Source organism: Periplaneta americana, chromosome 9 (genome assembly GCF_040183065.1).
Source record: "Periplaneta americana isolate PAMFEO1 chromosome 9, P.americana_PAMFEO1_priV1, whole genome shotgun sequence".
NCBI classification, from domain to species: Eukaryota; Metazoa; Arthropoda; class Insecta; order Blattodea; family Blattidae; genus Periplaneta; species Periplaneta americana.
Genome location: NC_091125.1, coordinates 15,009,436 through 15,023,701, shown reverse-complemented (window position 1 = coordinate 15,023,701; position 14,266 = coordinate 15,009,436). Strand labels below are relative to the sequence as shown.

General features: G+C 34.8%; 1 protein-coding gene across 7 annotated transcripts in view; it reads left to right on the top strand.

Moving 5' to 3' along the window:
- The window catches only part of wb (wing blister), a 1,096,738-nt gene that overhangs the window by 298,144 nt on the left and 784,328 nt on the right, over positions 1-14,266 (top strand). For all 7 annotated transcript variants that reach the window (XR_011333780.1, XM_069834429.1, XM_069834431.1 and 4 more), the window contains 2 exons: positions 8,711-8,974; positions 11,716-11,951. Coding sequence is in view for 6 of the 7 variants with exons in the window: in XM_069834429.1 (XP_069690530.1) it covers positions 8,711-8,974; positions 11,716-11,951 (500 nt within the window). In the remaining variant the exon portion in view is untranslated. The remainder of the gene's footprint in view (positions 1-8,710; positions 8,975-11,715; positions 11,952-14,266) is intronic.

Here is a 14,266-nt window from a genome sequence, read left to right as displayed (position 1 = left end):
AAGTTACAGGAGAATGGAGAAAGTTATGCAACGCAGAGCTGGATGCATTGTATTCTTCACCTGACATAATTAGGAATATTAAATCCAGACTTTGAGATGGGCAGGGCATGTAATACATATGGGCGAATCCAGAAATGCATATAGAGTTTTAGATGGGAGGCCAGAGTGAATAAGACCTTTTATGAGGCCGAGATGTAGATGGGAGGATAATATTAAACTGGATTTGAGAGAAGTGGGATATGATGGTAGGGACTGGATTAATCTTGCTCAGGATAGGGACCGATGACAGGCTTATGTGAGGGCGGCAATGAACCTTAAAAGCTATTTGTAAGTAAGTATCTATCTCTGTGTGTGTGTGTGTGTGTGTGTGTGTGTGTGTGTGTGTGTGTGTGTGTGTGTGTGTGTGTGTGCGCGCGCGCGTGCGTGCGTGCGTGCGTGCATGTGTGTGATGAAGTAGTAGGCATTATCTGCTCTCTGGAAGATGGAGGCAACTCGCATTTCCTGTGCTAAGGATGTTATTAAGGATGACTCTTCGCATCAAGGTAGCTTATATCAGGACACATTTTACATTTTTGGTTGCTGCGATTGCTTCTTTGGAAACTACAGGGAAACCAATTTATGAGCAACTTCATATTCTGGCATATAGTAGTGAGAAACTTAGCTCAGCACCCGAACCAGATGGGGAGAAAGCATTTGATATATTAGAAAATGTTCTCCAGAAGGATCCTGGACTTTCGATCTCAATGCAACAGTGAATGCTTTGTCGGGGAAGTGTAACAAAATGAAAAAAAAAAAATGACTTTCTAGTACATACAAATTGTAAAATTGAAGTATACTCCCGCAGCATCAGTAGACATTAAGCATTCATTTTCTGCCTACAAGCTTGTGCTAACAGACAAAACTGTAAATTATCTCTCGAAGATTTGGAAAAGTTATTGGCTGTTTATTGCTAGTGTAATTATGGAAAGTATATGTGTTTAAAATGAATTAATCTTAATGTAAAGTTGGCCTGGGTAGTGTAGTTGGTATAGCGCTGGCCTTCTGTGCTCGAGATTGTGGGTTCGATCCTGGCCCATGTCGATGGCTTTTAAATGTGCTTAAATGCGACAGGCTCACGTCATTAGATTTACTGGCATGTAAAAGAACTCCTGCAGGACAAAATTCTGGCACACTGACGATGCTGATATAACCTCTGCAGTTGCGAGCATCATTAAATAAACCATAATTTAAAATTTTTTCTTAGTGTAAATTTAGGGAGTAAAATAATTCTTCAGTTTTTCATCATAATTGCATACTTTCGTCCCATTTCCATGTACCCCTATGCAGACACCTAGGAAAATACACTGTTGTTTTACCGTCCAACGTTCCCATTTTGGGAACATATATATTATAATTAATTGTAGACTTTTATTTTAAACAAACTGCGCAAGTAAGGAATAGAGTGCTTTTCAAGGTCCATAATTACGAATACTCTTTGTTTTAGAGAATTCTGAAATATATTTGCAACATATTGGAGCATAACATTTGTAAAAATTTGTTAGAAATATCAATTTTATATTTATATAATTTAAAAAAAAATCTGGAAGTGTATAAATTTTCTTTTCTTCTGATATTACTAGGAGAATAGTTTAAGTAATACTTAGTAATAAAATAAGCTTTTTAGAATGTTTTTTATTTTCACTATATTGACGTAAACATGAGTGTCCCATTTTGGGAACATTGCCATGCTATGCAGTACCAGGCTAACTATCATTATAAGCAGAGATACACTGTAACTCGGCTGCTTTTTTGAAAGCTTATACTTATTTTTCGTACACTCTGTTGGAACTAACTCATAACCTAGGGAAGGGTCAACTTCTCCCTATTATATGAAGGAATTTTTATGGTACTCTAAAAATTTCAAGGCTGTAACTCTCTTCAAAAGTAACCTTGGTGAGCTTACTGTGAAACTTTCACATACACAGCTGTGAAGGGATGTTTTCTAGAAATATTTCGTCCATAAGACTACGTTATGCTGGAAGATTGTGTTGTTACAAGTTCAGTGCTGCCTCGTTTTAGTATAGCCTACTTTTGTGTTGCAACAATTACATATGATAATCAGTGAATGGAAAGATGGATCCTAAGAAATTTTATGGGCAAGTATACCTAATTTACTTATTTTATTTTCAAGATTATTGTATAATTATGTTCATTGGCTATCAAGTACCGGTATTATATTTTCCCCTTTTTATTTCAGTTCATATGTGAAAAAATATCGATACCTACAGGATGCAGTGGATTCAGTTGAAGCAGCCTGCAGCAATAAGGAATTAGATGTAGTAATAATTCCACCAGAATCGGGTAATGGGAATATTGAAAGTGATGAAGAGGATATTCAAGATGATGTTTTAGACACGGATGTACTTCCCAGCGAAGTACCTGGTGAAGTGGAAATTCATCTGAATAATAGTGATATTTCGGACAGTGAAAGTGATGAACACGAAAATCCAAATCCTTCAAAGAAATCCAAAACACAAGGAGGAAACTGGATGAAAAACGAAAAGGTGACATTTCATGATCCACCAGATAATATTGATAGGGTTGGGGAAAATCACTTAGGGAAAAGTGAATTTGAGATTTTTTGTTTATTTATGACGCCTGGCATGATAGATGAAATTGTAAAACAGACACTGGTATATGCAAGAAGAGACAAAAATGACCATTTTTTTATGTTTCTACAGAAGAGATGTGTCAATTTCTGGGTCTGTTATTAGTGAGTGGTTATCACACATTACCCGGAGAGAATGATTATTGGTCCACATGTGAAGATCTTTCTGCTTCTACATTTGGTAAAGTGATGAGTAGGGACAGATTCCGCCAAATAAAACGGTACTTACATATTGCAGACAATAATAACCTAGTGAAATCCAAAGTGGCAAAAGTGATCCCCTTTTATGACAGTCTCAACACACAGTTTCAACAGTTCGGTGTTTTCCACCAGAATATTAGTATTGATGAATCTATGGTGCCTTATCATGGCCACCAGAGTGCCAAAATGTTTATAAAGAACAAACCAATTCGTTTTGGTTTCAAAATATGGATGTTGTGTGCTACCGATGGCTACTCATACAACATGGAAATCTACTGTGGGAAATCAGAGAGTGACGGCTCGCCTTTGGGTAGCCGGGTTGTCATGAATATGCTTTCCATTGTGCCCAATTCTAACAACCACATAGTGTTTTTTGATAATTTTTTCACCAGTCATTCTCTACTGGAAGACCTTACAAAAAGGAATTTTCGAGCTTGTGGCACAGTAAGAGAAAACAGGACAAACAAGTGCCCTCTAGTACCCACAAATGAACTGAAGAAGAAGGAACGTGGAACATTTGATTACAAGTCTGATGGGAAGATCATGTGTGTCAAATGGAACGACAATTCTGTGGTTACTGTGGCAAGTAATCACTTCACTGCAACTCCTGTTCAGAAGACTCACAGAAGAGTAAAATCTGAGAACAAGAAGGAGGTGCAACAACCTAACTTGATACACAAGTATAATTTAGGAATGGGAGGTGTGGACCAACTTGATCGACTCGCATCCAGTTATCGACTGAGACTAAGGTCTAAAAAATGGTGGTGAGGTTTGTTTTCGAACGGACTCAATATGTCTGTCATAGCAGCGTTCCGTTTCTTTCAGTACCCGCATCCAGAACAGAAAATAACACACCTTCAGTTCCGGAGAACGGTTGCAATGGCCCTGATCAAATCCAGCCATGCTGACAGGAAACGTAGAGGAGGGCCTACAGCTCCAGTGATAAAGGATATATGCTACGATGGAGTGAACCACATCACAGGGAAGGTGTGTGCTGTGCCAGAAGAACACTAGACTCATGTGTGTGAAATGTGAGAAAAGACTCCACAAGAAATATTGTCACGAATATTTCCATAAAAAGTGAAGTTCGGAAAATAAAAAAGTTGAACTGGTGATAAAATATGCGGAAAAAGGTACTACAAAAAATCACACTTTTCTAGTGTATTAACTAAAATAAATGTTTCGAAATGTATTATTATAACTTTTCTTTTAGTAACATGCCAACGTTCCCAATTTGGGAACATGCTCAATCTCCAAAACCAGTGAGCGTATTACTGAAATACGAAAAGGATATACCATAGTAGACATAAAGCAACCCAAACATAAATTTTTATGAAAATATTTCAATTTTTAAAGAAATCAGCCATTAAAAGGTACAATTTCTGAAGGACATGATTTTATAAAATAATTAATACTCAACTAACAATAATAGGTATGGTATAAACGATATTTATTCATTTTGAGTAGTATGTGCTGAAAGTCATGTTAGATATAATTTTAGAGCATATTTCATATTTTTATTGAACCTATTTTAGGCACCTGAAACTTAATTTTTAGACACTAAAAATCCGAAGTTTACATATAATTCAAAATGTCTACAAATATTTTACAAATTCAGGCAGTACTTTGTCCATATGCTATACTGTTGAAGCAATAGGCATGTCACGAACAACATTGAAAACCATAATTTCTGTAGATATTGCAAGCCATCACACACTGATGGAAAAAAAGCACCAGTAGCAAGGTTGACTACATTGACCACGAGTTGATCAGAGAGACAGTGTTTGATATTTAATCATTCATTTATTAGTTGTCAAGAGACTTGTATACAAGTTTCTGACATTGTCAAAATCTTAAAGCTACTTAAAATCATACAATTATAAATTAATAACAATAGCCTATATTAAAACTATACATATAAAAACTAATATTAAAGATTACAATGAATTACAATGTGACTGGGAATATAACTATTTACAATGAACTATACATACTATATAGGTATTTTAAAAGATAACTGAAAATAATAATTCATAAGAAATTACCCTCTTTCAGTGGAGTGCTAGAATTTTGTATATTTACAATTTCTTAGTATTATATTTTTTCTGGCAATAAACTTAAACTTATAGTCTTTTTATTGCGTGCCGTAGTCATCGATAAGTGGCATAGATTTTAGCAATGGAATTCTTCATACTTCTGATGATGACGTACAACATGCAGGAACACCACCTAACATGCAGAAATACCACTCCTGAATTTAAATACTCCTGCAATGAATAATAACATTTTTTCCTGTAAATTTTTGATAACTACCTTTTTAAATTTTCCTATTGTAGATATTTCCTTAAAGAAGAACTAAACACAAAAATTATGTTGCTTCCTAAATGAAGGGCATGCTTTGTTTATTGCAGTGGTACACTTATCTCTCTTGACCTCTGCCCCATTGTGCCAGGAAAAAGAATAACAAATCTGCCTGTGACATCACACGATCCAGCCACACAGCTGACGACAATATGTGGTAGTGGGATTTAAGTTACAGTCAGTGCCTGCAAGTGCAATAGTGTCGTAGAATTCGTCGTTATATAATTGTTTCGAGTTCAAATGTTTGAAAGTCACTTTACAGTAGTATTATTATAACTTATTGTGTATTGTATAATTTTATTGTGTATTGTAATTTTATTGTGTATTATTTATATTGTGTATACCACTGCCACTGGGTGCTTGCCCACTTGCAGTGTAAATAAATACATACATACAACTGTAACTAGTGGAGGGTAGTATATGCCTGCAACCCACCGAATTTAAAAAAGGAAATATTTGGACATCCATGACATACATTGGTAAAATAAATAACCAATTATACACCTTTTTCAAATGGAAAATATAAACGTTATACACAAGACGAATAATAAATTAAACAGCATTATTCCAAATAAATTAAGAGAAAGAAACGAATATCCGCAAAGCCGCAAAGTATATATAATATATAATGGGAATAGAAGAGGAAGTAGTGAGTGTGTAAAGCGTGCAAGGAGTGAGAAAAGAGGGGGCAATAGTGGACAAAAACCTGTCTATAATCTGAGGAAATGGTGCATCAGTGGGTTGAAATAATAGTAGGTTAGCTAGGAATGGTAAATGGAGGTGAACTGTAGTTCTTTTGTTCCAGTGTTAAATTGTGTTATAAATAAAGTGAAAACAATGTTGCCAGGATACGAGCGCTAATGTGTGGTGGAGAAGTGTTTAGTCAGTGAATATATTATTAGTTCAAGTTTGTAGTGAAATAGTCAACAAGGGTTAGGTCTTTTATATTAAATGTTATTTAAAAATATGAAATTAGTTTGGAGGGAAGAAATATTAATTAATTTTAGAAATTATTTTTAGAATTTTTTAAGGGAACTGAGAAGAAGAGAAGGGAAGTAGAATAATAGTAAAGTAAAATGATGGTCAAGTGAAAATGAAGGGACATCAAAGACATGGCAAGAACAGGCTTCAAGGATCAATACACGTCTTGTTTAAAATTGTAAATAGTGCAAGTAAGGGAATGCTGGCCCGAATACAGAAATGTGAAGGGCCAGCAGGACCGTAGATTTTTTTTGAGAAATATATATAAAAAAATATATATATATAATATATAATGGATTGAAAGTGCTTATATTTAATTCAGTAACCCAAAAAGATTCCGAAGAACATTACTAAATTTCAAAAAGCGCAAAATTAAGAGCATGACACACATCATAATGATATTCATTTTCAGTCCACACTCTGGTAAGAACATCTGGAATAATGCTTTGCAATTGCTTGTCTGATTCTTTCCTTGAGGACGACAAGATTTGGAATGTTTGCACTGTAAACATTATTTTTGATACAACCCCAGAGGAAGAAGTCTAATGGAGTAAGTTCAGAACTTCTTGCAGACTACGAGATGGATGCATTTCTGCCAATCCACCACTCTGGAAATCGACGATTCAACTTTTCTTGCACATGATTCACAAAGTGGGGCAATAGTCCATCTTGCTGAAAGATGATCTCAAGCCCAGTGTCTTCCATTTGCTTGATTTGAGAAATAGAAAGTTCTGCAGCATGTCCATATATGAATTGTGGTTAATGTTGGTTTCAGCAAAGATAAAGGGCCTAAACATCTGGTTGTGCATTAGGCTGCATCAAACGTTGACCTTAAGAGAATCTAGAATGTGTTCGTGTGTGATGTGTGGATTTTCAGGGTCCCAAATGTGGCAGTTTTACCAATTTATACAACCACTGATATCAAATGTGTCTCATCCGAGAACATCTTTTCTAGAAATTATGGTTCATCGTCAATTCTTTGTGGCATGCTAACAGCGAATTCAATACTACACACCTTGTCGTGTGGCTTGATTGCATGTAGCAGTTAATTTTATAACCACGTACTCGTATCTTGAGTATCTTCAAACTCTTTTGCGCTACGTCATACATAGTCGATTTAGGAAGACCTAATTGTTGACTGCACGTGCAATGAATAGGAAGACTTAATTGTTGATTGTGTTGTGCAATGACTCAGAACAGAGGACAATTGAACTCTTTCCACAGTTTCTTTTAATGTTTCTGCAGTTTTTCCTTTTTGCATACTATCGGTCTCCTGAAATTGTTTGTACTATCGATGAGTATTGTTCTCATATAGTGCATTCCTATTGAAATGCTTTCATAGCCTCATCTGAATCGTTATTGTACTAAAATCATGGATTTGTGTTCTACCAATAATAGACACACGCAGCTTTTTCTTTTCTTAAGATCGCAGGACAAGCTGTAATCAGAAAAACACGTCTACTATTCTGACTGATTTTTCACTACACTTATTTCAGCAAATACATTTGACAGTAATGAAAATAAATTATTATGACGACAACCAGTGGTGATATCCAAAAAGTTTAACAACCAGTTCTCTCATGTGTACCTATGTTAAACATATATGGTATATGCCCATGGTAATTGCAAATATTACAAACTGAAAAGTTCGCCAAACCTAGAAATAATTTAACAACCAGTTCGTCTGAACCAGTGCGAACTGGCCGAATATCACCACTGATGACAACAACAATAACAGAAAATAAAAACACATGAACGCAATCTTTTTGACTGATTAACTTTGTGACTTCTTTACTGTGTTAACATTAGAAAATTACCTGGCTGTCTAGTTTCGAAGTGGTATTCTTGATTGTCTGAAGATAATGTGAGACCTAACAAAAGACATGATAAATTTAATAACAATAAGCTTATTAGTACAACAACAATGATTTTATTATGACAAAATAACTTTATTATGACAACCGCAATGACAGAAAATAAAAACCACGTGAACACAACCTTCTTGAGTTACCTACTGTACTGAATTAAATGAAAGCACTTTCAACCCTTTGCACTTAAAATATACTTCACAGTAACCTCATGAAACCCCATCATTCATTCTTGAAGATCCTCTATATAATATATACGTAATACAATTATTATATTACAAATACATATTCGTCTCTATACGTGTGTGGCAGCAACAGTGATTATACAAGACCTATGCTTTTTTTTTTCCTTAAGTGAAAAACCATATCCTCCTGAGTCCTGAGAGTATAGTATACTATATCATGATTATGATATAAGATATACTATGTGCAGGGACCCTAAATTTAGTACATTATACCTGCATTTGTGCCCTAACTGTAACCTGCATTTCAGCATTTTTCCTTATATCAGTGACTTTTTTTTTAGTGTAGAATTATATTGAACTTTAAAAATAAAGCAACAAATGTCTCAGGACTCTGGAGGATAAATAAAAATACTGAATTAACTTTTTTATTGTATATTATGTTTCTTATGTTTGTATTCTTTTATTAGCTTTCAGAATTGTCAGATTGGTTAGTGAGTGATTTAACAGTTACTAGCACTGTTTACCCATCAATGGACACTGAAACACGACAACTCTCAGTTGGTAACTATGAGCTGCTGGGTGTGGAAAGTTACTTTTGGCTAGCTCCGGACCCTTATCTTGGCAACCAGCTGAGTAGTTATGGATCCAACATGAACTTCAGTGTGAGCTGGGTTGTCATGCGTGGAGATACAAGTGGCAAGCCAACAGTTGGACCCAACATTATTCTCATAGTGAGTGTTAACATTGTGTGCCATAATAACTTATTTTTACTTAGAGACAGTTTTCAAAAATCCAAAACATGATGGAAGCAACATCATTTCATATGAAAAGTCAATAAAACAAATTACCAATTTAGACAACACAGAATATTAATGAATGACATGTTTATGAGACAAAATAAGAATCAATTGGTATATACCTATTTACAGATAAAGAGTTAAGATTTTTGGTCTAAATTTCCTTTCTCCCTCATGCTGCTGAAAACTCCATTTGTCTATGTTATCTTCCCTTCCTTTCCTACCAGGTGGAACCCATTCCCATATTGTCTTGGGCAATATATCCTTTTAGATCCATTGAGGTTAAAAGATGGTAAAAACATGCAGAAGTTAGCGGAGATTACAATTCTTTGTTAAAGGGAGGCCAAGGTTCTCAGAGGACGGTAGTGCCAGGGAGTGAGTGGGTGGGTGAGTAAGTGAGTAAAGTAAAGTAAGTAAGTAAATCCATCCTCTGTCATCCTTCTCATGTGTCCATCACTTTAGCTGTTTATTTGTTATGATTAGGGAGCGGATTTTTATGTGCTAAAAAATTTAAATATATTTATTTTTTATGTGCTAAAAAGTACGAAAATATTTGCTAAAAATAAAAAAAATAAATCTTTTTTTAAATATGACAAAAATACCTTACTTAGCTTGAAAAAAAAAATGTTACTAGGTACTCACCAACCACACTTGAGTGCTAGTAGTTGGCCGAGAATTGCAGTGAACAACAAAGGTCATCTCCAAATCCAAATTTTCCACCACAAATGCATGCCGATTATCTCTGAACAACGACATATACTGTGAAAATGATCTTTCCACATCACAGGATGTCAGACGTGCATATTTAAAGAGAGGAATGTCATAAACACATACACTGTCAATTTTACCTACAGACACATCCTCCAATACTTGAGCAACTTTACACATTTTTTTATATCCACTGTTTTTCCCAAACACATTCTGGAATTTGTCCCTTAGTAATTGTGCTTCTGAACCTGGTAGTGAGTCTAGTTTAATTTCCACGGCATGCAGCTCCCTGTTTCAGACAACAGGTTTTTGGATGTTTCGAGTTTTTTTATGGTGTCACACAAAAAGCTTAAACTAATAGGAAAGCCAAACTGTTTTTTTTTTTTAATAACCATCTTTCAGTATATCTTGAAGGATATCGATTGACGAAGCCCAATAACAGGGAATCACAACAAGATATAATGCCTTACTTGATAGACATGAGCGAGAGGCGAGAGATTTGTTTAAATTAAATAATGTTCATACCCGAGCTCTTATCTGTTGTGTTTCACAAAGAAAGTGTGGAATGAAATCATCTTCAGCAACAATAAACATTCCTAATTATGTGTTGCAAGATCTCTCCTCCTTGTCCACATTAATTTATTCTCCAATAATAACATTGATAAGCTGCCTAGCAGTTCTCAGAACTTAAGGCGATATTATTACAAAAATGGATCACAGATACACCACACAGCGCTTAGAAATACGAAGCAACCAAGAATTCTTAAAAAAATATGACATACTTCTGAGTGATATAATTGATTTAGTTTTTAAATTTTTAAAAGTTCTTGTAAAAAATTATTTAAGTAAAAGAAACCCGAGATTTATGTGTTTATGATAGATTTCCTGAAAATATGTATTTACATAATTTTTTTGTGAAAATATTTGTTTTTATGTGAAATAAAATCCGGATTTTAAACTTGAAACTTCATGTTCGGAATTTTTAACTTTGTTAATTGTGTTTTATCACACGCAAAAATAATATTTAATTACATAGGAATCTGCTCCTTAGTTATGATGTCTATTATTGAGTTTTGAACAATGAACAATTGCTGCCTCTGTAGGGGGAGGATATCCTGAAATCAAACCCCTAGTTCTCCAGGTTGAGAGTTGAAACATCAAGCCAGCTTCCTGTACATCAGAAAAACTACAATCTTAAGCATAATGATGAAAAGTAGTCTGTCTATTTAACAAAATACTGTTTCCACCAGCGTTGCTCATATGGGAGGCACATTTGCCTGGTGATCTGAAGCTGCAATTGGGCGTGGGTTCAATTTTCATTCTGGCTCATTACTTAGTTGGAGTTTTCCGCAACTGTTAGGCGAAAGTCAGATAATATGGCGAGTCCTCAATCTCACTGTTCCAATTACTACTTCACTGTCACCAGTTCCACTGACAATGACCTAGTAGTTGATAATCGAGTAATATGCTACTAACAAAGGAACTATCAGTGAGCTCATATCGAAAACTACCTTGAAATTCACTGACAGACTCAGCATCTTATAGAAAGTTCATACAGGAACAATTAGCTGCGAGTTCAAACTAATTTTCTGATCGAGATAGCAATTCCTACTAAAACACTAGTGGAAAAGCATGGAGATTTATTGCTTGGTTTGTGCGTCCCTGTATGGCCTCTCAGCAGTATCACAGCCTGCCCCACCTCTCCCCGCTACTTGCTGCTGCATGACTGCTCTATCAGGCGACATTGTAACTTGATCTCAGGACCTGGCAGCTGAAACCTGCTTGGTGTGTGGCATTCTTATGTCCCTTTTGTCAGCAAAATTTTAAGGCAGGTTCTGATAATTGCTCACTGACAGGTCCCTTGTAAGTATGAAATTGACGAATCTTTCGTTTTTAATTAAATTGCAGTTAAATATTAATCAGCAAATAATTACTGATATTCTTGACTTGTGTTCTGTTTGTTCTAGGGCAGTAATGGATTACGACTTGGGTCAGGAGATGGTTCATACAAACCTTCAAATGCTACATTGACCATTCGATTTCACGAAAATGAGTGGTATCACGTACCAGATGAATTGAAAGATATCACTGGACATGATTATCATGGCGGACAAGTTAGCAGAGATGAGATGATGAGTGTACTTGCAAATGTGAAACATCATCTGCTCAGAGCGAAATTTCACACAGACCAAGTTGAAGGGAGGTAAGTAGAATATAAACAGTCATTTAGTTCACAAGACTAATGATAGGATTCTTGCACATGTCCCCTCCCCCATAAAAAAAATTAGTAGCTATCAGTACTGGAACTACGGTTTCACAAGAGAGCCTTTCCATGAATATGAGTACGTCTGCTAAACTTTGTTTTGTGGCATAATTTTAAACAGTGTATTACTCTTGGATCGACATCAGTAATATTGTACAATGCAAATTTGATAACACAATCTCAAGGCAAAAAAATGGAACTCTCTGCATCATAATCCACAGTTAATTCCCGATTTACCACGAAAATCGTCTGTAGCTGCATTTAGATTGGCAATAGGCCATGATTGTTTGGCCAAACACCTGCATAGAATTAGAATATATCAGTCCCCTAACTGCCCATTGTGCAACTCAAACCAAGAAATTGATTCGGAACACCTCAAAATCTGTGCTTCAGTGGCTGGCCATGATAATATCTTTGAAAAATATTGGAGTGCAAGAGGTCAAATGACTTTATTGTCAAACGCCAGGCATTAGAAAACAACAACAACAACATATTGTACAATGCTGAATGTTATGCTCATCAGTTTCTCTAGTGTAATTTAATTTTACAAGTTGATACCCCATAACATTCCTTGAAAATAATGAAATGTTTATTTTGTCGAATGGACATAATATAGTAAAGTAAGAAAAAAATAACGAAAAGTGTGGATGGTATGTGGGGTGCTTTAAGGAGGACATATTATATATGGTACAACAACATTGAACTATTACATTTATAATTAAAGCAGCAGTCATCATCACAGATTCAACATTTCTACCCACCCTTTATGCCAGGGACAAAATTAAAGAAAACAGTAAAAGAGAATTCAGATGGTCATCTTCTGCCAACTGCAGTGAAATGGTTATGTGTCCACTTTTTACAGTTGCTTTAGGATGGAATTTTCGAACAGAAATTAATTCCATTCCATTTCATTTCATTTCATTTCATACATCTTTTTTTTATCTCATCACTGTGTATGGGATTTTAGGGCACTAAAAATGTATGTTTAGGCACCTCAAATAAGCTTATAAAATTATAAAATAGCCACTTAAAATTCCATAATAGACTGTAAAAATTTTATTTAACAAAAGTTATGGCATCAAAAAAATATATAAAACTTTCATTCTCATAATTTGCTGTGCAGTACATAACAATAATCTTCTCCAAATTGTTCATGCTCAAGCTTTGTCGTTTGTCAGTCAATATCAATTTGTAAGTGAAGAAATAACGCTTTATATGCTTTCAACCTATGATATGCATGGTATGTAAGCCACTGCTGAGTGGTACCTAAATAAAGTTTGAAACAAAAATCTGAATTATCATAAAACATATAGGGTGGAAGTGAAATAACCCTGCAGATTTTCAGAGTGAATACCTCATTTTGTTTGTAACAAAAACTGTAATACCATATTGGTGTAAAGTCCATAATTTTCTCAGAAAACAAGTTTTTTCCCAAATGTTTAACACCCTCTTATTCGGTAACTATTGCAAGTAGGATCGTAATTTTTGTCTATATCGATAGAAAACCTAATAAAGAATCATTTATCACACTGGTGTATTTCATTAGCATGGATGGTTTTCATGCAATTTTAATTTAAAAACCACTAAATTGAAGCCACTGACTGATGCGACCAGCTTGCAACATTGTATACAGAAATGGAGCTGGGAGGTAGTTCACTAATGCAGACAGACCTGAGTTCGTTGACCTCTTACATCTATATAATGAGAAGAAAGAGGCGACAATGTTACCAGACTGCTGAAACTTCCAACACAATTTTCTAATTAACTGTGCATTTAATTACAAAACATAATATAGGTTTTGTATTCATTTAAGTATACCTTATCGTCCCTTTCAATCTGCAAATTAACTCAATTGAAACCTAACATAGAGAAGTAGAGTTTTGCTAGATAAGCTGAACCTTCATACTGAAACTGTGTTTATTTCAGTTACATGTTCTAGCATCAGCAGGAATATTATATTTTTATTATGTATTTTTTTTAATATTTAATAATTTACTATCATGTAACATAGGACTAGGCCTATTTATGCATTTTTTATATATTTTATGGAACACTCCATTGAGTAAATTCAAAGAGGAATTGTTTCTTAATTAAATATGCCTAAATAAATCAATCCATTATTGGTATTGGGGCATAGAAACGCTGATTATAATCCTGGGATTGGCACATGTCGTTTTTTCATAATAAATTTAGTTTATGGTACAGCCAATGAATGCCCTTATTTAATAATAGTGGTACATCACTGGAAATAGTTA